The sequence below is a fragment of the Pithys albifrons genome, chromosome 13 (genome assembly GCF_047495875.1).
Source record: "Pithys albifrons albifrons isolate INPA30051 chromosome 13, PitAlb_v1, whole genome shotgun sequence".
Lineage (NCBI taxonomy): Eukaryota > Metazoa > Chordata > Aves > Passeriformes > Thamnophilidae > Pithys > Pithys albifrons.
The window spans coordinates 957,278-983,510 of NC_092470.1; the positions used below are offsets into that span (position 1 = coordinate 957,278).

Genomic DNA, 26,233 nt, shown 5'->3' on the forward strand with positions numbered 1-26,233 from the left:
TCACACACACACTGTCACACACACACACACACAGTCACTGTCACACACACACACTGTCACTGTCACTGTCACACACACACTGTCACTGTCACACACACACACACTGTCACTGTCACACACTGTCACTGTCACACACACACTGTCACTGTCACTGTCACACACACACTGTCACTGTCACACACACACACACTGTCACACACACACTGTCGCTCTCTCTCGCGATACCTCCCGGGCCCGGCAGGGGGCGCTCCCCGCCGCGCCCCGCCCCTCGCGCCGTCCCCGTTATCGCGAGAGCAGCCGCGGCTACTTCCGCCCTCCCCGCGAAGTCTCGCGGGATCGCGAGCGCCTCCTTCCCAGCTGCGGGGCCGATCTCGCGAGATCTGTCCCCCCTCCCCTTTAGGGGCGGGGCGCGCAATCTCGCGAGAGCCGCGGGCGGGTGCGCGGCGAGTCTCGCGAGAGGCGCGCCCCGGCCCCCGGGCTGACATGGTGGCCGGCGATGGACCCTCCCAGCGCAGGTCTGTCCCTGCCCGGCCCGGCCGCGCCCCCGGCCCAGCCCGCCCTGCCCCGGCCCGCCCCGCCCTCCGCTCCGGACCGCAGCTCTGCCCCCGGCCCGGCCCTGCCGCCGCCCGCGCCCCCCCGGCCGGTTGTTCCCCCGAGGGCCGCGCCGGGCCCGCTGTGTCTCGGCCGCGCCGGGCCGGGCCGGCGGCAGCAGCGGGGCCTCCTTCGCTGCGAGCCGGCTCTGCCCTGCCCTGCCCCGCCCTGCCCGGCCCGGAGATGGCACAGCGAGACAACAAAGGGCGGGCGTGTGCGGGCCGGGCCGTGACCCGCGCCCCGCTCTCACCCACCCGCTGCTGCTGCCGCGGGTGCCCGGCCCGCTCCCCTCGGCCACGCACCTGCAGCGCGGGCCATTGGGAACCTGCCCGCCGTGCGTGCGTTTGCGGTGCAGAGCGCCGTCATTCGGGGCAGAGCCCGAAATAATCCCCTCCGGGGTGCCCGGCGCTGCCGGCCCGCGGCTGTAACTGCTGCTCTCCCGCAGGAAGCCCCTACCAGCCCGTCATTGAAGCCTTGGAAAGCCACCCCCAGAAGAAGTTCTACAATGTATCCAAGCTCGGAGGGGCCAAGTATGGTACGGTGGTGCTCGGGGGGACCGGGGTGGGGCCGGCAGCAAAGCGCCCTGCAGCGTGGGGGATGCCCTCAGCAGTTCCTGTGCCCGGGAGCTCATAACACCCCAATGTCCTGCTGCCTCAGGGGGGAGACTTACAGCTTTTCTTCAGCAAGGGAGAACTGGTGCTGCTGGAGCTTTCAGAAATGCTCCAGATCAGTATAATTTTGAAGAATAAGTGAAGTGACAAAGAACTTCAAACACAACTCCAGCTTTTCCTGTAGTTTTGTGCAGCTTCGGGGTGTGGTGGTTTCACCTCCCCAGCAGCTTCACACAGTGGGTGGCTCTGTCTGCTCCTGCTGCAGGAAGGTGAGGCTTTGTTTAACCCCAGCCCGGCATTAGTCTGGAGCAGGGGCTGTGCCAGGAGGGCCTTTCTTGGGTCTTCTACAAGCTCCCGGTGTGCAGGTGTGGGAGGGAGTGCAGGGCAGGGAGCTGTGCCCAGGGCCAGCTGGAGCAGGGCATCAAAACATGCCTGGGTTCTTCCCTCCCTTTGCTCTCCTGTCAAACTGGAATACTCACATGAGGTACTTACCAAAGGCATTTGGGAATTTTGTTTTTCAGCTTTGCAAGGTCTGAATTCCGTGTTCACAGAATTGGTGATGTTAAATAAAATTCACCAGTGGATGTTTCACTCTAAACCAGCATTTGAGCACAGAAATCAACTCCCTGGTGTTGGAAGGGAAGAGAGAGGGGGCACAGTGTGCTGACACTTTGTGCAACAGCTGAGGGCTCCTGCCAATTCCTCCTTCTTGTGATTGAGTCAATCTTTCATATAAGCACAGATGAAGGAAGCAGAAGGTTTGTGCTGGTGGCTCTGTCCAGGCAGCAGCAGTGCTGTGGTAACAAAAGCAGAGAGTTCCACAGCAGCTTTTTGAAAAACCTCATGACAGAAGCAGAAATGCAATCACAAGATAAAAGTTTCTGCTAAAATGTGGCATAAATCTTTGAGCAGCAATGGATATTCCTGAAGATACTCTCAGGAGTCTAAACAGACAGGATTAAGAGGGTCTTGGAACCTCATGTTGGAACTTCTTGGAACCTTGCTAGATTAGCTCCAAGATAGCAAACTATTAAACAGCATTTAGACACAGTGGGACAGCACTGGGAGCAAATCCAGCATCTGGAATGTCTCACTGCATTTGTTGCTAGAACAGTTGCCCTTTTACCTGTTTGCCCCTGCCTTGAGGCTTCTGACTGTAATTTGACATTAAGTGCTGTTTATATTAATCAGATTACTAATTTAAATGTTAATTGATTTATTTGCCAGTTGTCTTGGGAGATTTTCTAGTGTTTAGAAGCTCTGGGGAAAACAGTGGCTGGGAAGAGCTCAGAAGGATTTAGGGCAGAGGGGATGTGTTGATCCAGGCCAGGCTCTTGCCCTGATGGGCTGAGCTCTGCAGGGCTGGGAGGGCAGAGACCCCACCCCTCCTGCATCCTGTGCTCAGCAACCTCTCTGGGAGCTGCTGTTTCCTTGTGCCCAGTCCCAGTGTCCCTGCCTGCATCCTGGGCCTTCACTGGGCACTCACTGGTTCCTTGTGTGCCCCTGGGAGGGGGTGGGAGCTGCAGTGCCCCCCTCACTGTCCCCTGGGTGGGGACAGCCAGCCCAGCTCTGCCCACAGTGCCTGTGCCAGGGCAGCAGTGCCAGAGCTCAGGGGGCCCGTGCTGGGTGGGATCTGCCTGCTGAGGGTGCCCTGGGAGCCCCACACTGCACCCAGGGGAGCCCTGGGAGCCCCACACTGCACCCAGGGGAGCCCCACACTGCACCCAGGGGAGCCCTGGAAGCCCCACACTGCACCCGGGGGAGCCCCACACTGCACCCAGGGGAGCCTTGGGAGCCCCACACTGCACCCAGGGGAGCCCCACACTGCACCCAGGGGTGCCCTGGGAGCCCCACACTGCACCCAGGGGAGCCCTGGGAGCCCCACACTGCACCCAGGGGAGCCCTGGGAGCCCCACACTGCACCCGGGGGAGCCCCACACTGCACCCAGGGGAGCCCCTCACTGCACCCAGGGGAGCCCTGGGAGCCCCACACTGCACCCGGGGGAGCCCCTCACTGCACCCAGGGGAGCCCTGGGAGCCCCACACTGCACCCAGGGGAGCCCCACACTGCACCCAGGGGAGCCCCACACTGCACCCAGGGGAGCCCTGGGAGCCCCACACTGCACCCAGGGGAGCCCCACACTGCACCCAGGGCTGGCTGCAGGGGGATCTCACTGGTGGCTCCTGCAGAGCAGCAGTTGCTGTTCCCCAGCTGAGCTGCCCCAGGGAGGTGCATTTGTCACTGTGTGGTGTTGGTGCCCCACAGGAAAGCAAACGGTTCCTTTTGGGAGCTTGGCTTGGAAATCACGTGAGTGGGGGCATGACAGTCCATTACACGTGGGTTTGGTGACATCTAATTAACCTCTGATTTTTTTGTCTCTTTGATACGAACAGTGACATTGGGGATTTTCTTCTCTTCCCTCTTTTTTCATTCTCATTTCCGTTCCCCGATTTTTTTTGCCAAAAAATTGCTGCTTGTCAGTACCTTATTTCAGATCAGTTGCAAACTAACTCAAGTTACATTTAGTGAAATGTCCTTGTTTATATTTTATGAATTGTATTTAATTTTAAAAGGGCCAATGGCAGAATAGTTTCTGGTCTTCATATTACTGTTGATTGAAATAATATTCTGGCATTGGATGTTTTTGGCTCCATATCTTGAGTAATGCAGTGGTGAACTTTACAGTTAAAAATGGTTTTGAATACCCCAATTGTTGTTGCTTTTGACCTGCTGTGATCAGTAATCCCAGCTCTAATTCCTGCATCTCTCCCCTGCCAGAGGAATGTACCTTCTTTAAGGTCATTGTCTGCACACATTGGGGTTGAGTCATTGTATCTCCCATTCCAATCCCATCGGGTAACTCGTCTCCAACATGTGCATTATGGAGCTCACAGTTCCATATTGTGTAGGGAAGATCAAACCCAAAGGCAGCAGGGAAAGCAGACTCCTGAGGCTCTCACCTCTGCAATCCCATGGAAGAGGGAGGGACTCCCTAGGAGTGGGAGATGGTAAGTTTCCAGCTGCAGGTGCTGCCCTCACTGGTGTGTCCTGCCCCCAGACTCTCTGCCTTACTCCATCCGAGTGCTGTTCGAGGCCAGCGTGCGCCACTGCGACGGCTTCCTGGTGAAGGAGGGGGATGCCATGAACATCCTGGACTGGAGAACCACGCAGAGCCATGTGGAAGTGCCCTTCTGTCCTGCCAGAGTTGTTCTTCAAGACTTCACGTAAGTGTGGGCACACCTGTGCCAGCTCATGGAGCTGATGTGCAACCCCTGGGCTTGGGAATACATTCCCGGGGGTCTGCTTTTCCAGTGAAACCTGTGCTCTGCTTCTGCTGTGCCATGGATTCCTTGGGATAATTCCATGTGCTGCAGGGGTAGGAGTTGTTCTGTGGGGTGCCATGGCATCAGTGCAGGTTGGCAGGGCTGAAGCTGCTGGTCTACCAGGAGCACTTTGCAGGGTAAGAGCCAGACCAGGATGAAAGTGGTGATGTTTGGCTGTAGCCAGTTCCCTGAAATACATGGAGATTAAATATTGCTTATTCCACAGTGAGTAATCCAGTTGACTCCATGAATAATACATACATTTGAAAAGCAATCTCTTAGGATAATAACTTTGTGATTTAACTATGGCATAGCTAAAAGGCCAGTCCTTCAGCAATTTGCAAATGTTCAACTGAAGCTGTCTCACTGACTGTATTTATTAAGAAGTGAGATAATTCAAAAAAGGAACTATGATGATAATAAATTTGAGGTAACTTCTGCTTAGCAGGCAAAGCCAGTAAGGTTTTATGTAGCACTGTGTGGCATAAACATTACCCCCCTCTTAGCTTTATATTCCAGGTGTGCTTATTACCCATGCCATAGCAACACAGGCAGTTTGTGAACTGCTGTGAGCTCCAGAAATGGCTCTGTCAGACAAAGCAGACATGCTGAGGTGCTGAAATGTGCAGCACAAGCATTGTCTGGCACTGTTTGCATGGCAAGGCTCTGTCCCAAGGTAAGGAGTATCCAGAGATGAGTCCTGCAGGGAGACCCCACTGGGCTGCAGCAGCACAGCGAGGCACCAGACAGGTGGGTGACTTTGAGGGGGTTCTGTGTTCCTGTTTGGTGCATGAGGGGGAGGTGCACCAGCTCCACTGGCCTTGGAAATGGCTCAAGTCCTTTAAAATTTAGAGAATGGAGTGATAGGGGTTTACCATCTGAAATGAGACGTAGCTGGATCTGTAATTAATCAGAGGAAGTTTGTGTGTCTTGCTGAGTTGATGTCTCATGTGGTACTACTTGTTTTCCTGTGTCCCAGTGGAATTCCAGCCATGGTGGACTTTGCTGCCATGAGGGAAGCTGTGAGAAATGCTGGAGGAGATCCAGTGAAGGTCAATCCTGCCTGCCCAACTGATCTCACTGTTGACCATTCTCTGCAGATTGACTTCAGCAAATGGTAACATACTTTTTTTTCACAAACCATACCTTTCTGTGAACACTGAGGTGTGGATTCATTCAGGTCTTGGTACTATCCCATCAAACATTTGTCCTGGGTGGCTCCCTGCAATGAGACCTGGGGGGGTATCTGAAAAAGGGCTGGGTAAAAATGGCAAAATTGACACTCTTGGAGGAGAAGAAGAATGTTTGTGAGGCATTCTGGATGAAGCTGACTGATAATTCAAATTCTGGGCAGGATTTTGCTGAAATAATGGGATCTGGCATGGTTTCCAGAAAATAATATGTCTCAAGAGGATGAGGCAGAGGGAGTTTGCAATTTTGCTTTGCTCTGTTTGTGTTGTTCAAACAGATAAATGTGGCTGCCTATGTTTTCAGAGAGAATATGTGTGCTTGGAGAAGTCTGGACAAGTGTGGGGTCTGAGAAACCAGCAGTGTTGTTTTGCTTGTCTGACAGGCAGTGATGTGATGGACCCAGCCTGAGGCTGCCTGTGCTAGACACATAATACTACACAGGAGGAACAGCTTGAGTTTTATTCAGTGTTTGCTGAAGTAATCACTAAATAATGTGGCTTCCCTTCACCTTCTCCCCTGCCCTTCCCTCATGGAGCCTTCCACACTCATGCAGAATTGCATAAATTGCTCAGGCTCTCTGGGAATTTTAAAAGCTCACAGGGAAAAAGCCAGTGGTCAGATGGACATGGATGTGTGAGTCATTTCTGTCAACCTTCCAAGTGCTCACAGAGTTTCAGTTTGGTTGGTGTCAGGAGAGGAAGAAGCCACAGATCATGTCGTGCTGCATCTGAGCTGTGTCAGTTCTGTCTCTGTCTGGAGGGACAGCTGATTCCATGGCAATTAGGCCAGCCTAAAATTATCAGGCAAACCAAGTGCTGGCAAGAGGCCCCAGCATGCTGCTTTGTGATGATAAATCAGCCTCTGCAGCATCGCTTTGGAAAGCTCTGGGGCCTCAGCAGCTGCTGGGCTGTGATAATGAGCCCTCTCTGCAGGGTGCTTTGTGCTGCTGGCAGAGCTGCCACCTCCTGAGGAGGATCAGGGCCTGTTGGGCTGGGGTGGCATCGAGACAAGATATCCCCTGAGCCCAGGCACTGTCCTGCCAGTGCATAACTAAACGTCTGTGCTACTAAAGCAGAGGAAATGGGATTTACTGCACTTGTGTGATTTGATAATTACTGGAGGTAAAAGGTCATTAGTTTTTTGCAAACTTTCTTTGCTCTACTGCACAGACTGAATGTTGTACAAATAGAGGATATTGTGCTGAATGGAGTTTTTCTTAAAAAAACCCTCCAACTTCTCTGTCTTACTTCTGACTGACTTCAGCAGTGTATGAAATTTATCTGAGCCTTTGAGAATTTGGATAAAAAGCCAGATTAAATAGTAAAGAATAACATTTCTTTCCTTGAGAAAGCTTTGCCTTCAGTCATTCCTCTGGATTTAACAGAACATGTACAGCACAGTCTTCAGAAACAAGTTCAGTCTACCCTTTGAATGGGACTCCACCCACATCTACCAAGTTTGCAGCTCTGAGTTCAGCCTTTGCAATGCTGGTTATAAAGATTTCTGGCCTATTGTGAAGAAACGGAAGGACTTGCTTGCTGTTAATCTTTCAGACAATCCAGTTCTGTTCACTTCTTGCCATGCTACACTGCTTAACTAAGCTTATGCAGCAGTAGTTCACTTTGCAACAGGCTTGTAGTAAAATATTTCTTCAGATGGTAGTTTATAATGTTGTGGTAGTTTTGGCTTTAGTTTTAGCCAGGCCTCAGTTCAGCAGGCCCAGAGAGTCTATGTAGATTAGAGAGGACAAACGTCACCTGACTTAAGCAACCAAAGAGGTATTTCATATCATTTTGGCATCAAAATCAACTATGAAAGAAGGTGTAGGAGGTGCCTGGCTCAGTCCCTTCATGGCCTGTGCTGAGCAGACCTGCTATGCCCTTGCTGGTGGTGTTGGGCCTCATTCACCACTTCGCAGCTGATTGGTTTGGGAATTACCTTTATTTGTTGTTGGTTTTCTCCTCTCTTGCCTTTGAGGGGAGTTTGTTGGAGTGTTTCTGTGAGCTGGGGTGGTGGAGGTCTGTGTTGTTGGGTGGGTGACTCGGTGGTTGTTGTTGGTTTGGTTTTTCTCACATTTGTATATATATGTTAGGGCAGTTAAATGCCTCCCTGACCCCCGATCCCGTCAGATCTGGGAAGCTGAGCAGGGTCAGCCCCGGTCAGTACTTGGATAGGAGACCTCCTGGGAATACCGGGGGCTGTAGATTCCAGTCCTGAGGACTCCTCTGTCACTGTCCAAGCTCGCTCGGCCGTGGCAGATGAACCTCAGGAGTTAAAGGGTGGGGCCAGTTCTGTGCACGCTGTGCCTCACCTAAAATCCTCTGTGCAGGCTGGAAGGGCCCACCACGTGGGGAGAGCCCTGCCCAAATCCAGGTTTGAAGGGCACACCCACGTGGGGAGAGCCCTGCCCAAATCCAGGCTGGAAGGGCACACCCACGTGGGGAGAGCCCTGCCCAAATCCAGGCTGGAAGGGCACACCCACGTGGGGAGAGCCCTGCCCAAATCCAGGCTGGAAGGGCACACCACGTGGGGAGAGCCCTGCCCAAATCCAGGCTGGAAGGGCACACCCACGTGGGGAGAGCCCTGCCCAAATCCAGGCTGGAAGGGCACACCCACGTGGGGAGAGCCCTGCCCAAATCTTCGTTCATGAAGCCTGGCCATCCATACTTACATATATACATATTATATCATGTTCTGTTTTTACTTGTCTCCCTTTTCTCTAATATAAGAAGTTTGCTATTTCGGAGGTTGGGGTTTTTTTCCCCTCCCTCCTCTTCCCTTGGTGGGGCGGTTGATTCTCTTTCTGTGTTGGGCCGTTGGCACTTTGCAGCTCGGCCCAGGACAGGTGTGTTGCAGGGGTTTGCAGGGAGGCAGGGCGGGAGCAGGAGGAGCAGCCTGCGGGCGGGTGACTGATCGCTGTTTGTTGTGTTTGCCTTGCAGTGCGATCCAGAACGCGCCGAACCCGGGCGGCGGTGGCGGCGATGCCAAACCCCCGGCGCGGCTGTCCCCGCTGCGGGCACCGCGCAAGGGCCCGTGCCGCGGGCAGGGCGGCTGCCGGGCACCCTGCGGGGAGCACAGCCGGCCCGCCGCACCCATCGAGAGCACCCCCATCCTCTGCCCCTTCCACCTGCAGCCCCTGCCCGAGTACGGACCCTCCTCTGTGCTACTCTGTGCCCCGGGGGGCGGGGGCTCTGCCCGGGGCTGCTGGTGGGGTGGGGTGTGGTTTTTAAACTTGTGTGCCCTTCAGCTGTGCCACAGACAGGTTTCAGTATCTCAAATATCTGTAGCTGATCCTAATTGATCTACAGTAAATTTATCCTTTTATAAGTGGAGCATTACTGAACTGAGTGCAGATGGCCAGCTATTGGCTCATGGCTGTGACCTTTAAATTCAATTTTGATGCTTCTTACTTCGGACAACAAAGCATAGGAGCATAATCCTCTGTCTGTTGGAAAGCAAATCTGAGTGAATAAACCAGGGAAGCCTGAATTTATTTCTAAAAGTAGTGTGTAGCTTTTGTGTGCTAACTTTTCAGAAGTGTCTGGCTCTTAAAGAAGAGCTAACAAGTAGCCTGTACATCATCTCCCAGACTTTACAGGAGATCACAGTCCATCTGTCACTGAGTTGCAGTTCAGTAAATATCCTGCCTGTGTGTGATAGCCCAGGGGAGGCTCATCTCTGCTTTCCCAGATCTCTGTGTTATTATCAGACCTGTTCCATCTCTGCCAATTACATGTAATCACCCTCCTGTCTCACCTGCTGCCTCCTGGCTCTGATGGGCTGCTCAGATCCATATCTGCCTGTGCAGGGCAGGTGTAGTGTTTAAAAGCTGATCAAATCTGTATCCCACAGTGGTGCTCTGTTGCTGTCAGGGTAATTTTGTAGACATGGAAATGCTGCTCCTCCCTGCAGGTGTAGGAATACAGGAGGAGGGGTTTTCAGCAGTATTGGTGTTGTGGCAGCAGCCCCAGCAGGGCTGTAGATGAAGCTGCAGCATCAGCACTGAGTGTCTCTTGGGGCTTGGTGGAGCTCTGACCTTCTGCTGCTGCAGAGAGCAAAGGGAAGGCTCAGGATGTCAAATACGCCTCTGAAAATTGAGAACTTCCTGGTGCAAAGCAAGTATATTCCCTTTCTTCTTCACCTACTCAAAGCAGAGGTTATTCTTAAATTATGGATAACTCTGTTACAACAAGCATCAGTGTCTTAGTAAATACAATGCTAAGGAAAAATTGCTCATTTTATGAGGCCACTGAGTACTTGTGAAGAAAAAAATGTGGCATGGAGAGAAATACAGAAATAGAGGATAGTTACAATCGCCCTGATGTTCTACTCAGCTGCTGAGGGCTAGTTCTGAAAGTGGAGAGTGTTTTTACATGAACTAGTGAACATCTTGGTTCTTTACTGTGTGGGGTTTTGAGGCATGCAGCCTGTGACACAGTTGATGGGGGTAGAAAAGCTTCTGTATTGCAGCACATGCCTGGAATAGATCTCTTAAAGTATTTTTGAGATCACTTTTAGCCTGAGGCAAACCATACCTGGAATAATCCTGTTCTCAGGCACAGCACACGTGAGGTCAGCTATTCCTCACTGCTGCTGGGAAGCAATTATCTTTGTTCTAATAAACCACTTCAAATAGTCCTGCAGGCTTAAATGAGTCTTTCCTTAGAGAAGCTAAAACTACAACTTGTTCTTCTGTGATTTGAAATAAATTATGACAGTACTTGTAAACTTGTTATCTTCTAGGCCTGAGACAGTATTGAAAAATCAAGAGATGGAATTTGGCAGAAATAGAGAGAGGCTTCAATTTTTTAAGGTATGTCCATGTATCTACAGGCTTTGTGTTTTGGGCTTTTTTAAGAGCCTTTTATCTGCTACTGTTCAGGTTTAGATGGTAAATTAAATGTAATCATTTGGGAGTGTTAGACTCTCAAATCTGAATTTAACACAGGAACAGAAAATTGGCTTTCTAACTTGTAAAAGTTTACTCTGGTTTTGCTCCTGTCAGTGGGGATTTATGAAGCATTGGGCTATTTAATGCCTTTTCATGAGCTCAGTGCCTTTCTGGATCAAAGGCTCATTTATCCACACCTCTGTTACAAACCAGCAGAGCCCAGTGTTCAGCCATGGCTGCTCCCAAACTGGGCAGCACAAATCCTGGGGGAGCATCAGCTGCTCTGCTGCTGGGAGGGATCTGCAGCACTGGCATTTGATCCTCAGCCATAATTTGACATGGTCTAGAAAGTCAGTGCAATGATCTAAGACTCTTTTCATGTGTGTAGACCAGGAGGTTTCTTTCTGAAGCAAATTAGCTTTTACATAATTAAAGACGGAAATGGCCCTGCTGAATCTTGTTACAATGTCCATGTCAGTTCTGTTAAATGTACCAGCCCGAGTCTGCAGACAGGCTCACCCAGGAGTGTCAACCCTGAACTCAATTATGCTATAAATATAAATTCTGCTATAAACACGAGTGCTATGGTTCTGTTGTCTAAACACAGTCTTAGGTGGGCTTGAAGTAAGTTGTGTGAACTGGCAGGTAGGAGATTCTGCAGCCCTGCATTTGAAGGGTAGGTGTGAATTATTGATCCAGCCTTCACAGGAGCTGAGTGAGTGGTTTTGTTGGTGGTTAGGAATGTATCCAAGGGCATCACATGCCTCTGTTTGACAAAGGAGCAAAATCCACTTGGGTGAATACCAAGGACTTTTATTGTGTCTTAGTTTTGTCTTTTTAGTTATGTTCTAAAAATTGAATATACCTGTGGAAAAAATGCAACTCTTTTTCTTCTCATTTTGGAAACATTACAGTGGAGTTCAAAGGTTTTCAAGAATATTTCCGTAATTCCACCTGAGACTGGAATGGCACACCAAGTGAACTTGGAATATTTGTCAAAAGTTGTTTTTGAAGTGAAAGATTTCCTCTATCCTGATAGCCTGGTTGGCACAGATTCCCACACAACCATGGTAAATGGCTTGGGTATCTTGGGCTGGGGTAAGTATGCTCAGAGTAACTTGATTGCACTTGGAAAGGCACAAAAAAGCTTCATATTTCTTCCTATTGGATCTTTGTATCTTAAGCATAACAGGCTCTCTTGAATTATTCTTCTGAATGTTTTTTGTCTGAAAGTAATCTTGACTAACATTTCTTTCCATTGAGAAGGGACTCTTTGTAAAAAGGGAAAGCAGCCAAAACCCAACTGATATTCAAATAAGTGCTGTTTGTACAACAACAATTTGCATGAACTTTCCTCTCAGAAAATTAGTTTTAGGTGTAAAATATTTTCTGCTTGACTGTGATCTTTAACTTGAGTTGGTTGTGCTTGATTTGATTGTTGAGGTACAAATGTTTAATGAACTCCTGCCTTTAGGCTCTGTCCTTGTTGGGAACGGAGTGATGCCCTTCACTTGTAAGAGAAGCAGCAATGTGTTTATTGTCACGGGCCTTTAGGCTTGATAGAAAGGGTGTTGTTAGTTCTTTAGGGCCTGAGCACAGTGATGTTGGTTCCTGAGGCTGATGGGCAGCCCTTGGTGTTCTCCTTGCAGGCGTGGGGGGCATCGAGGCGGAGGCAGCGATGCTGGGCATGCCCCTCACCCTCACCCTGCCCGAGGTGGTGGGCTGTGAGCTCACGGGCACCGTCAGCCCCCTGGCCACGTCCATAGACATCGTGCTCAGCATCACCAAGGTGAGTGCCTGGTGCCTGTTTGAACTAAGAGGCTGTTCCAACACTGCCCGTGGGGGTTGGTGTGGGGGATAATGGGGGTGAATCAGTGTCTGGCAGAAGAGGGTCAGGCACAGCAGCATCAGAAGGCTTGAACAAAGAGTTCAGAACTTTAGTTACAGCTTCACCCTTTATCTTCTCTTGTATCCAACATGCCATCACACAATTGGCTAGTCAGGTCACTAAGCATACTTGGAAACATTCTACTGGCTCCAAGGTATCCCACATTCTACAGGTGGCTCTCTCCTTAAGGGTGCCCTTCAAACTACTTTCCTTCAAGGACACACTCTGAACTGCTCCATATCAATCTCTCCATCAATGACCTCAGACATCAGAGAATCTACAAACACACTGTCATCCCTACAGGTTGTGACCTGGATTAATCCCCAGGAGTGTTTTTAGTTTGGCAGTGCAGAAAGGTCCAAATAATCTCTAAGCATTTTTATTCATTAGTCCTTCGAAGTAGTTGTTTTTAATTTCCCCTTGCAGTCATTTTATTTACTTGCCCTCTTTCACTAAAAAGGAATTTATAATAACTCTAATTTTTTTTGCAAACATAGGCCTTAGGGTTTCAGCCTTTTGTTTTAAACATTTGTGACTTGTGAACTGTTGTGACCACCATGCTTGCATTGTGCCTCTGCACATAACAGTGTTGTGTGTTCTTCCCAACAGCATCTGAGGCAGGCAGAGGTTGCTGGCAAGTTCGTGGAGTTTTTTGGGAGTGGTGTTTCCCAGCTGTCTGTAGCAGACCGAACCACAATAGCAAATATGTGTCCTGAATATGGTGCTACTCTGAGTTTTTTCCCTGTTGATAATGTGACACTGAAGCACTTAAAGCATACAGGTAAAGATGAAATGAAAATAGGGATTCCTTGTCAATTGTGGTTTTCATTTGTGGTAACACACGTGTTTTGCTTAAAACTCCATCGTTCTTACACTGTGCTAAGTTCTGATGTGGATTTAATGTATATTTAGACTTGTTCTTGATGTTTGTGTCCAGTCTGGTTCCTTTGTCTAATACCTGATTTATGAACGTGATCTTATTTTTCAACACCCACAGACCTTGTTTTTAAAAGCATCTGTAAGCCTTTAGAAGAAAAGTATTTGGGAAATTCTCACATTTTGAAGTGTGTCTCTTCAATTTGAAATTAATCCCTTAAGCACCTGTATCTTCCCTACAAAATCAGAATTTGAAATGATCAGTAGAAATAAGTGAATCTGCAGAACAAATCTCAGCAATTCTGCCTGTTGTCAGCTGAGCACATGGTCTGTGTTAAACCTGCAAATCCTACCAGAGAAAAAAGCCTTCTGCCTTCAGGGACACACCTGCAAATTTAGTTAAACTGCTAGAGTTGGAATAACTTACTTTGTTCCTTGATGTAAGAAGACAAGCTAAGCTAATTTAGGAAAAAATTATGATCATTTATAAATGCTTTAATGTTGTGTGTATCATTCCTGAATCGTTTCTGGAGGTTGGGGTATGGAAGTGGTGTGCTTGGGAAAAAATACTTTGAATGTTTCACTTAGTCTAAATTTCTGCAAGCTGTGTGTTTTATTTTATTTATGTCTTTAATGTGACTTTTCTCATGTTTGAAATAATCTTCCTAAGGTTTGGAGGAGGCCAAGCTTGAAGTGATGGAAGCATATCTTAAAGCTGTGAAGTTATTTAGGAATGATGAGAGTTCTTCCAGAGAACCCGAGTATTCCCAGGTATGCTGGAAAGGACTTGTTTGGGTTTGATTCTCAGAAACAACTGCTGAGGGTTCAACAGTCTTGTCTCCTGCTGTCATTTTCGTTGCTTTCAGCAAAGTTGTTAGTGATTAACTCACAATGTTGAGAAGCAGAGTTTGTTTGCAAAACAGAGAGGGGGTGGGGAGAATAAGGGAAGTACAATAAGAACGTGATGTCAACTGACAGACTTTGATTCCAGTCACTCCCCAGTCATATGAGAAAAGTTAAGGATGATGTTGAAATGCTTGGAAATAAGAGGAATAGTCTTTTACAGTGAGTGGTCTTGAAAATGGAAGCCCAGACTTGTGAATGTCTGAGAACATTCAGATTTAATCAAGAGTTCCATGTTCATGTACTGCAGGGCTGGGATTGATAATGCCTGTGCTCTCTGTTTCTTGCTTTTGAGGTGGTGCAAGTTAATCTGAGTTCTATAGTTCCATATGTCAGTGGTCCCAAGAGATCCCAAGATAGAGTGGCTGTTAATAACATGAAAAGTGACTTCCAAGCCTGCTTAAATGAAAAGGTTTGTACCCCTGATGTTTTCTTCCTAAGGTTTTTCCTATAATCCATGTGAATAAATGTTGTTACCTATTCCCTGCATACCTGCTGAGTCCTCCTTGCTGCACAACTGCTTGTCCAGGGTGTTCTGTTCCTGCTTGCCAAGTATCCCAAGGGTAGCAGTTGGTAAACTGTGAATGGTTTGGCAGGAACAGGAGCTTCCCAATACTCTGTGTCACAGTTCAGGTTGGGAGGAAGGACTTGAAGAGTTAGTGTGAGCTTGTGAAACATTTTCACTTTTTCAGGGATTTTTTAAACAGTTGTGTGTTACTTGATTTCCAAAACAAAACCCATATCTTAAAGGAGATTCAGAAGGACTGGCAGGATTTGTAGCTAATCAGTGTTCTAGGTTCTTAACTTAGGAAATTGTTTCTGCTTACAGCTTAACTTGACCTCACAAAGGGAACGATTTTAAGTCTGAAGGTATTATTTTTGGTTAGGGATGTGTTTAGGTATCTAAGAATGCAGCTAGTACAGGAATATATGCTCCTTTTCAGTGTTAATCACTGAAGTTGAAGGCTGCAGCAGTGTTAGTAACAACTCCTTCTGTTGGCTTTGGCTTTTGTGGCTTGTAATGAGGCCTGAGACAGAATGGTCAGTTGTGCTGGAGGGAAATTGGAGCTCATTGTGGAACACAAAGGTTGAGGTTGAAAGGGACCTCTGGAGGATGCTGGAGTGCTGAAGAGCACTCTGGTGAGGGTGTGAAATGCACGTTGACCTACTCTGGTTTAGTTACCATTCTCTTGCAATTAATAAAATCTTGGACAGGCTTCTAATTCAGAGCAGGTACTGTGTAGAATTAGACATGTACTCCTAAGGGGTTGTTCTTGCTGTACAGCAGGGAATGAGTTGTGGGATCAACCCCACACTGGCATTTTTTCACAGCTCTGCAGGGTTAAAGCAGTTGTGAAGGAAGGAGGGTGAGCCCAGTGTATTCACAGAGGAGCATGAGCTGAGCACTGCCTTTAAAATCTGTTCAGGGGTTTCTATTGGCACAGCTGAGTGTTATTCCAGAATGAGACTTCACCTGCTCTTGCTGTTGTCATCCTCCTGTGCTGTGCTGTGCTGTCTGCTAACCTGTGTTTTTGTCCCCCAGTGTGGTGTGAAGGGGTTTCAGGTTGCAGCTGAGAAGCAGAATGACACAGTGCCTGTCGAGTATGAAGGACACGAGTACAAGCTGTCCCACGGCTGTGTGGTGGTTGCTGCAGTAATCAGCTGCACAAACAACTGCAACCCCTCTGTCATGCTTGCTGCAGGTAGGTGGGACCACACAGCCCTCAGGCTTCAGTGCTCCATGTTTGCACAGCCCTTACCTGCACCTCTCACTTCTCTGGGTTCTCTGGAGTGACTTGACCTCAAGGTTTGAAACTGCAAACTGGTACCCTTCTCTGGGAGTTGTATAGTGAAAGTTACTTTTCCATAATACAGTCTCCAAGTGTGTGCCATAAAGCACCATTAAAGAGAGTACTTACAAAAGATTTGCCCTTGGTTGTGTTCCAGCAGGGGAGCAGTTGCAGGGCTCTGGTCAGGGGGATGCAGTGGCACAGCTGATGCACAGCTGGGCCTGAGCTTGGAGTCTGTCCTGAGGGATGAGCTGTAACAGCACAGAGCAGGGCAGGAACTGCATTGCTGAACAGCTGATCTGTCACTGGTTAAGGGCTATCTGCCACACTTTCACAAGCTGCAGATGGTTTTGCTGCAACAGCTCATCTGTCACACCTTGCTCTCTTTCAAGGGCTTCTGTGGCCAAGGTGAGCTCCCCTTTGGAGCTGTGTTGCCCCACCTCTGAAGACTGGATGGGTTTGCACCATCAGCTGGAACATGGGAAAGACATTTTTCTTATAGGAAACAAAATGGGCATCTGCATTATAGGAATGGCAACAAAAACCTGCATGGTATTGTTACGAGTTAAGAAACTTTATTCAGGCCAGTAGTTGCTTTAATAACTGAAAGTTGTCTAATCCTTGGTGGGTTTTTATTCTTCATTTAACTAAGGTAGCAGCCTATAGGTGTCCTGGTAAGGGATATACAAATCCTAATCTGTCTCTTTGGCTTTTCCCTTTCTGTTTGGCAGGACTCCTGGCCAAAAAAGCTGTTGAGGCTGGCCTGGTGGTGAAGCCCTACATCAGAACAAGCTTATCCCCAGGCAGTGGCATGGTCACACATTACCTCAGTTCCAGTGGAGTATTGCCATACCTCAGCAAGCTTGGGTGAGGCCTGGCTCCCTTTGCTGACAGATGGGATTGCTGTTCATTTGGAGTTGGCTAATTCTTGACTTAATGGACTTACTGACTTAAAATTGTTTTGCTCTGTTGTATTCCCACTTCACTATTTACTATGTGTAGCTGTACCCCATCTGAGCTCTGTTTTTTCAGTACTGAACTACTGAATTCCAAGTGTCTTGCAGGACAGGATGCACTTGATGAGGTCTTGTAAAAGTGGAAGCTGGATGCAAATTTGTCAGGGCAGTCTGTGTTAGTCTTCTCTTAACATCACTGCTGTCTAGGGTTGTTCAGCATGTTTTTGGTTGCTCCACAGCAGTAACAACTGGACTGTGCTCAGAATTCTGTGGCAGTGCCCAGCTGTGGATTGCATCAGTGAGGCGTAATGTCTGCTGTTCACTTCCTAAACAGTCTTAATTGCCAAAGGAAAAAAAATTCTTGGGGATTGGTAATAAAAGAAGCAGCAGCTTTACTAACAAATTGGTTGTGGCTTGTTTGGTTTCTCCCATGTAGGTTTGAGGTGGTCGGTTATGGGTGTTCCACCTGTGTGGGGAACACAGCCCCTTTGCCAGAAGCCATCAGGAATGCAATAAAACAGGTAAAGCTCTAGCTGGCTTGTTAAGTACACAACTGTGTTTCCCACCCAGTTAAGCAATCAAGAAACACACCAGTCCATGCAGAATACCCTTCATTGTTGGTTTGGGCTTTGCATGCTGGTTTTGCACATTTGCATGTCAGGGAGCTCATGCCAATTCATTCCTATGTGTAATAAATGGTATTTGTAGCATCCAGATGGAAATTACAAAATTAATACAATATGATCTAATCTTATGGAGGATGCAATGTGTAGATTTTGTATCAAAAGTGAAGAGGAGGGTTTTAAAGAGCTGTGGACTCAAGTAATTTTAACCAGCAATGTCTCAACAGCTGCAGCTTTTTTTCTCTGCCTGAAGCAGAAGGAAAATACAAGGAATAAAAGGCAGGAGAAAAGTTGACTGAAGTGACAGAAGAACATGTCAGAGGGTCAAGAGTGAAAATGAGAAGGGAGGGGTAGTGGGAGAGAGCAAAATGCCTTTCAGTTGTACTGTTAAATATTTGTAGTGGATTGCTAAATGCACATCTGCCTTAGTCAAGCAAAAATAGCATAAGCACCACAACTGGCAGGAACAGCATGCCTGGGTATGCCTTTCAGGGTGATATAATTGCCTGTGGAGTGCTGTCTGGCACCAAGAACTTCGAGGGCCGCCTGTGTGACTGTGTCCGTGCCAACTACCTGGCATCGCCGCCCCTGGTGGTGGCCTACGCCATCGCGGGCACCGTCCGGATAGACTTCGATACCGAGCCCCTGGGTGAGTCTGCCCTGCAGCCCCACGGCTGCCCCTCGGGCACGGGGTGGGAGGGCTCTGCGTGGGCACTGGGCACCCAGAGCCTGTGTGTTGAACAGCAGGCACAGCTGTATTTGGTGTTACTTGTGCCTAAAGCAGAGCATCCCCTTAACTGATGACATTCTCTGCCTGTCTGATGCCATCTCTGCAGGCCAGAACGTACACACGTTTATATCGTAATGCAAGTCTGAAATCTAATATCTTACTCTTCAAAACTGCATTTCTGTTCCAAATCTTGCTCAGGCACTGGCTTTGATGGCAAAAGTATTTACTTACGAGATATTTGGCCCACCCGAAAAGAACTTCACACAGTGGAGGAGGAGTGTGTGATATCATCCATGTTTAAGGAACTGAAGGAAAAGATGGAGGTAAGAAGAGTCTTTTGGTCTACATAATTGAAAGGTTGCTTTGCATTGTAGCTTCATAATATCTGCCAGTTGAATGTGATTGGTTTGTCAGTTATTTTCATTGCTATAATGGAGGGCTTTATTTGGGGTGGATACAGGCATTAAAAAGTGATTCTTAAGTAGCATCCAGTGAGGTAACTTGTAATATGTGATAGAAAATTATTTACTACTAATAATAAGTAATAGAAAATCACCAATAAGTCTTTGGTTTCTGAGTGTAAAATTATAATAAACTAATTTTTGTTTGTTTTTATTAATTTTCTTTCTTGTAGAAAGGAAACAAACGATGGAATTTGCTGGAAGCACCAGAGTCAACTTTATTTCCCTGGGATTCAAAATCTACTTATATCAGATGTCCTTCCTTTTTTGATAAACTTGTAAGTACAATGGATCTGTCCATCAGATTATATGCACTGCATTAAAGGAATAAGTGTTTCAATGAATCTTCAATGTTTAAGTCAAAAATTTAATTATCACTAATATTTCTCAGTCTTTTCAAATACTGTTGGTGTCTCTGGAATGAGTGGAGCCTGTACATCAAGGTGCCTTCACATACTGCAGATGTGTTTTATGTCTCTGAGGGTCGGGGGAGAAAAAGTTTCTTACATTCTGTCCCCTGTGTTCCTTCCCCTTCCCGTTTAGGCCAAAGACCCAGTTTCACCACAGCCAGTTGAGAACGCCCATGTCCTGCTGTACCTGGGGGACTCTGTCACCACAGACCACATCTCGCCTGCGGGCAGCATTGCCAGGAGCAGCGCCGCGGCCAAGTACCTGACCAGCAAGGGGTGAGCACCGGGCACAGCCGCAGCCCCGGCTGGGGCACAGCACCGGGGTCTGTGGGAGGGCACAGCTCAGCACCTGTGCACATAGCAGGGCTCTGCTCAGCACCTGTGCACATAGCAGGGCACAGCTCAGCACCTGTGCACATAGCAGGGCTCTGCTCAGCACCTGTGCACATAGCAGGGCACTGCTCAGCACCAGCGCACATAGCAGGGCACTGCTCAGCACCAGCGCACATAGCAGGGCACCGCTCAGCACCTGTGCACATAGCAGGGCACAGCTCAGCACCTGTGCACATAGCAGGGCACCGCTCAGCACCCACGCCTGTGGCAGGGCACCGCTCAGCACCTGTGCACGTAGCAGGGCACAGCTCAGCACCTGTGCACATAGCAGGGCACAGCTCAGCACCAGCGCACATAGCAGGGCACAGCTCAGCACCAGCGCACATAGCAGGGCACAGCTCAGCACCAGCGCACATAGCAGGGCACCGCTCAGCACCAGCGCACATAGCAGGGCACCGCTCAGCACCAGCGCACATAGCAGGGCACAGCTCAGCACCTGTGCACATAGCAGGGCACAGCTCAGCACCCACGCCTGTGGCAGGGCTCTGCTCAGCACCTGTGCACATAGCAGGGCACAGCTCAGCACCTGTGCACATAGCAGGGCACAGCTCAGCACCTGTGCCCGTGGCAGGGCTCTGCTCAGCACCTGTGCACATAGCAGGGCACTGCTCAGCACCTGTGCACATAGCAGGGCACTGCTCAGCACCTGTGCACATAGCAGGACACTGCTCAGCACCAGTGCACATAGCAGGGCACTGCTCAGCACCTGTGCACGTAGCAGGGCAGTGCTCGTGGCAGGGCACCGCTCAGCACCCACGCCTGTGGGAGGGCACTGATGGGCATTGCTGCCCATAGCAGGGCCCTGCTCAGCACCTGTGCCCGTGGCAGGGCCCTGCTCAGCACCGCTGCCCCATAGCAGGGCACTCTCAGCACCTGCGCACGTAGCAGGGCAGTGCTCAGCACCACTGCTTTTCATTTATAAATGCTCATCTGCATGAAGGGGACGTTGTACATGGAAAAGCAGAACAGAACCGTTCCCAAGTGTGTAAGTCATGACCTGCACCCCCTCAGTGCTCACCCTCTGTGCCACTGGGGTGTCTGAGGGCACAGCAAACACTGACACTCCTACAGAACTCTCCTCACTGCTCTTGCCACAGTAACAACTGCTGCCAAAAGGATGCCAGAGCAAACCAATGCCCTAATGTACAGATCTGGTAATGTGGGTTAGTCATTGTCCCTGGCCTCAGGAACGGCCAGATGGACAGATGCTCAGATCTTTTTTAACAGATCAGTTTAAGAAAATGAAGCCCAGCTTCATAACTGAATGTGGTGTGGGAACTTTTCTTTCTAAATATATTGTGTTCAGTCTGAATGAGTCATATTGCAAGAAAGAAAAAATTAATGGTCCTTTAATTAATTCCAGGATGGTTGTTTGATTTATGAGTAAAACTCTCAATTTGGTGCAAGGCCTATTAATAAATATGCTGATAATGGTGAGAGAATGAGTGAGCTGGGTTGTTTCCTAGAGCAGTCTCCCCATAGTTCTGGAAGTACCACTGCGCTCACAGCACTTCATAATGAAGCTGTAGAAAATCAATTTAAAATTGCAACTTTCCTCATGAATAATCTAGCAGTTGTTTACACATGTTGTCATGTGAAAAGGAGGAGGGAGACAGAAATGCAAAGATTTCTAGTCTTAACTGTATTAATAAAAGTTATTAGCTAGAAGCGTCCTCGCAGTAATCAAAGCTTTATGAACCCAGCACTGCCCGCCGGACTCTGGACAGAGCACAGGCTGGAAAGGTTTTTGACTCCCCTATGAGGACCACACTTATTCTAAGGAAAACTTACTAGCAATAAGTGCTTCCAGACAATCATATCCTTATGTCCCCAACACTGCCTACCAAACAGGGACAGCACACAGGCTGGAAGGGGTTCTGACCTCTGATGTGAAGCCACAATTAAGCCAGGGAGAAATTATTAGCAACAAGCGCTTCTAGACAATCAGAGCCTCATGTCCCCAACACTGTCTGTGGAACTGCTGGACAGCCCACAGGTTGGAAGGAATTCTGACTTCTAATATGAAGCCACACTTAAGCCAGAAAAGAACTTTGCCCACAACCGCTCCCGAAATAACATTTATTAATACAAACATGTGACAGTTATTGTGGGTTCTGCTTTGCCGGGATAACGTTCAGCTGCAAGATTGAATTTCATTGATAATAAAGGACCCCAAAAGAAACCAGCACAAAACACATTCTACAGAGACAAACACTAAACTCAAGTTACAACACAGCAATGTATCCCATTTTCATGACAGACAGAAACCAGCAACAAAGAACTACTAACTAAAAACACAGCCACCTAAAACACTTATCCAGACACTCTCTCAATAACACAGGGCAATAAAATATCTTGCACACCACTCTCTCTGTAACACAAAACAAAAGGGAAGGGCAGAGCTGCTTCTCATCAACACACATGTTGAAAAAAAGAACCTGCACCTTGAAAGGAAAGCAAGTTACTGTAGAGCAAACCAGAGCTGGTCTTATAAAGTAAGAATAGCAAAAAGCAATAACCAATATTAAGTAGCAGAGTGTAAAGTAAGTTATTGTTATTAGTATTAAGGTAGCAAAACACAGTAAAGGATATGCTTATAAACCAAGAATAGAAGTAGCTGTTAGCATAAGATGTAAGATAGAATGTATAAAGGAATAAGCTTTGCAAGAAAGTAAAGTTAAGAAAGTAAAGTATAGAAAAATAGAAAGCACATGGTCTTCTCACCCCTACATTGTTCCAGGAGGTAGGAGAAGGCAGGACAAAGCTGCAGCAGTTACCTTCACAGAGACACTGGCATTTCTCCCTTTCTGCTGGAGTTTAAACTACACTTTTTATACCTTTTTTTTTCCTTCATGTGGTTTTGTGACTAGTAGTCAATCTACTGGGGGGGTGATGCAGATGCCTGAGGCAAGGTGGCTCCTAGAGTGGTTATAGAAGATATCACAAAGGAAGGCTGTGCTATTTCTTAATACTCCATCCGTTGTTAATCTTATCAGTTTGAAAGCTTTTGTTCTCTGCCTGGAACATCCCTCCAGAGGGCTGAGGTGTCTCCCTCAACCCATCAGGGCTCATCAGGGGCCATCACCCAACACGTGTTGTTCATGATTTATAGTGATTACATTTGTTCAAGGACTAGTTCTTTACATATTGCACCAAAGACTTAGACATGCTGCAATAATTATAAAAAAAAAATCAAAATATCCTTTTAAATCAAGTAATCTTTAAAGTAATTGATTCCCTCTTCAATTTGCTTTTTATTCCAGACTCACACCTCGTGAATTCAATTCCTATGGGGCTCGAAGAGGGAATGATGCTGTGATGACCAGAGGTACCTTTGCAAATATCAAGCTTCTGAACAAGTTCATAGGAAAACCAGCTCCTAAAACCATTCACTTCCCATCAGGACAAACGGTAGGAATATATTTGGTTGCACAGCTGCTCTGGAATGGGGGTGCAGGTGTAGAGCTCACTCAGACTGTGCCACTTTGTCCTTCCCCAGCTGGATGTGTTTGAAGCAGCAGAGCTGTACCAGAGGGAAGGCATTCCTGTAATTATCCTGGCAGGAAAGAAGTACGGACTGGGGAGCTCCAGAGACTGGGCTGCAAAAGGACCTTTTTTACTGGTACTGCTGGTTTGTGTGGGTTTAGGGTGTGGTTTTGTTCTTTGTGGAAATACCTAAAAACACATCATATAATTTCTTTGTTAGAATCTTCATAGGAAAGATTTACTAGTCAGGATAAATCTGAATTTCCTAATTCTGTAACTTACCATCTTGGATACCAGAGTCTGAAATAAATTAGAGTTCTGACCTCTGTTTGGTCTCTATGAGGTGTTCAGTATCTCACTATTGGAGAATAATTTCCACTAATGTTCAGAACATACTCCAAGGCAGCCATGTATTCATGTCCTGCTACCTCCAGCATAGTCACTGTCTGTGACAAACCCCATGTTGTTTGGGCCTGCTCTGGCTTGTTTGCTTCCATCTACTGTAGAGCTCACAGATGTTCCCAGCACACTTAGAGGACTCTGGTGACAAGTACTCTCTTTACTCTTCAGCTTGAATTGCAGTGTTTTGGACATACTGTGTGTTTGAAGGTTCCTTTGTGTTTCACTCTGCCTGCTGTCCTTGTATGTCTGCAGGGTGTTAAAGCTGTGCTGGCTGAAAGCTTTGAGAAGGTTCATAGGAGTCAGCTGATTGGAATTGGCATTGCTCCACTTCAGTTTCGTCCTGGGGAAAATCCAAGTACTTTGGGGCTCACTGGCAAAGAGCAGTTTTCTATATTGTTCCCTCCAGAGCTGTCACCCAGAATGACTTTGGATATTAAGGTATCTTTGACATATGTTTAACTTCTCTATTGAATGTACTGACATTGAAAACAGAGAAAGAAAAGCTAGCCCTGGTGATGGGAAGCAAAGCAGGCAAAAACAAACCTTAATTCTCTTGGCAGGTAAGCTTACAGTCCTGCCTGCAGTTTGTCCTGGCTGTTGAGGTTTCCCAGAGTACATACACACATGCTCTTTCTATGCAATTCTGTGTGCAACCTGAAGTGCTTGGCTGTTCCTTTGGGTGTTGTTTTCTCCCTCAATGGCACTACATTAGGGTGGAATTGAGTTTGTCCCTCATTCAGGCACTTTTTTAAAGACAAAAGTGTGATGGTTTGGGAGAGGCTTCAGCTCTCCATTCCCTGTGAACGAGCCCGTGACACGATTGGTGCCATGTGAGGGACATGGGACATGGTGTCTCTGGGTCATCAGTGGGCACATGCCCTGCTCCCAGCCAGGTCTAAACTAAGCACTAAAACAAAACTCACCTCTGTTCCCAGCAGCCTCAGGTCTGCAATGGCACATTAAAGGGATAAATTCACTTCTGTTCAACCAAACTTGGGGTTAGAATGTTCACTGAGGATAAGCAAAGGGACGTGAAAGCAAAACTTAACTAGTTTCTCTTTTTTGCTTTTGTTTTGAAGACAAGCACTGGAAAAGTATTCAGCGTGATTGCCTTGTTTGAAAACAACCTGGAGATAACTCTGTACAAGTGTGGTGGGAGTCTGAACTTCGTGGCTCGAAGATTCTTATAGTGGCTACTGACTGTCTGGGCCCTTGCATAGCTGGTGACTGCCATGCCTGTGTGAGCCCAGAATCTGTACTGTGGAACTGCAAACAGTCCTGGTGTGCTCCGAGTTCCTTTGTCCATGGATGTAAAAGATTGTGAACCATTGTAACTGCAACAAGATCCTTTCTGATTTTAAATAATATTCTAATGGTGCTATTGCTAAAATCAACATGTGTATCGTGGCAGAGAGCTGTAAGTATGGAGGGGATGTTTTATCAGACCATTTTGTAAATAAACTATGCGAAATCTGAAACTGATTGTGCTGAAGGTTATTATGTGAGAGGATTTTCTGCAGATGTTTCCACTCAGTTTTTGCACCTGAAAATCTGTGTGCTGCTGTTTGTTGGTTCAAGGATAGCAAATGGCCTGAAATCTTAAAGGCCGAAAAAGTTTTGTTTCTTTTTGTTGTTTTGGGCTTTTTTATTTCATCTAGAGCTTAAAAAAGATACTGAGTTTTGAATTTCTTGTTCTTTAGGTTGTGGGCTGAACAAAAAGCAGTCCACATGAGGCCCATGGTATCCTTATCATTGATGATGACTTCTTTACTTTTTCATGGCATTATATTTCATCTGGATCCAGATTTAAGACTGCTCAAGCTATGAAATAATGTGCTTAGAAAGATGGGAAACGTTTCTGCATTTAAAAACAGAGCTCACAGTTGCTTGGTTCGTGCTGGTTAAGTCATGTTTGTTCATGCCCTTCAAGTGAAGTTTGTCACCTGCCTCAAGGGATGCAGTTTGTCATTTGTGACACCAGATGTTCCTGTGCTGTCTGCAGTATCCTCAAATAGAGTAGTGTTTTAGCCTTTAAAATTCGTTAAAAACTTTCTTAGGATTGTTTAAATTCCTCTGCTTTAAATACAACCTGTGTCTAAGTCACACTTTCCTGTCAGATGTTCAAGAGCCAGGTGGCCCTACTGCCTTTCAGTGCTTTCTCACAGTTCCCAGCCCCTTCAAACAGTGTCCCATTGCCCTGGGGTAGAGCCCAGAACGCTGAACAAAGCACTGCCAGAGCTGTGGCTGGAACTGTCCCACGTTCAGATTGGCAGTGGCTGCAGAACCACTTGTGTTCCCCTGGCTGAGCATCAGTGGTGTCTGAGCTGGCCCTGAGTGCCACTCCAACCTGTTCCTGCTTCCTGAAGAGCTTCAGGACATCAACTCAGCGTTTGTGTAGATTCATTTCTGCTGGAGAACAAAACTGCAATACTTGCCTTTTGCTTTCAGATTTTTTATTCTTGATAAACATTATCAAAACATTCAAGAGGACTATATTACCTTTACTTACATGTGCTTTTAATTTATAGCCAGACACTAAGCTGGCTGACTTGGGAGCTAACAGATGCACTGTTCAATTCTTTAACTGGTATGTTTAACATTCCTTAAAAAACACCCAAACAAAACACTCAAAACCTCTCACATAATTATATAATTACAATGTATTATTTTTTTGACAGTTCAAAGGCCAAACTAATTGGACTTCACT

At 47.4% G+C, this 26,233-nt stretch overlaps 1 protein-coding gene across 1 annotated transcript; it reads left to right on the top strand.

The window, feature by feature from the left end:
• The first annotated feature begins 435 nt into the window (after positions 1-435).
• IREB2 (iron responsive element binding protein 2) lies at positions 436-25,004 on the top strand. Its single transcript, XM_071568133.1, has 22 exons — positions 436-515; positions 1,037-1,126; positions 4,262-4,427; positions 5,506-5,643; positions 8,658-8,861; positions 10,461-10,530; positions 11,523-11,706; positions 12,258-12,397; positions 13,106-13,277; positions 14,043-14,143; positions 14,571-14,687; positions 15,819-15,978; positions 16,797-16,932; positions 17,458-17,542; positions 18,137-18,293; positions 18,573-18,697; positions 19,009-19,113; positions 19,379-19,521; positions 22,902-23,049; positions 23,138-23,260; positions 23,779-23,964; positions 24,606-25,004. Exons 1-22 carry the CDS (start codon positions 497-499, stop codon positions 24,714-24,716), a joined length of 2,880 nt encoding a protein of 959 aa, XP_071424234.1. The 5' UTR covers positions 436-496; the 3' UTR covers positions 24,717-25,004.
• Positions 25,005-26,233: the final 1,229 nt, after the last annotated feature.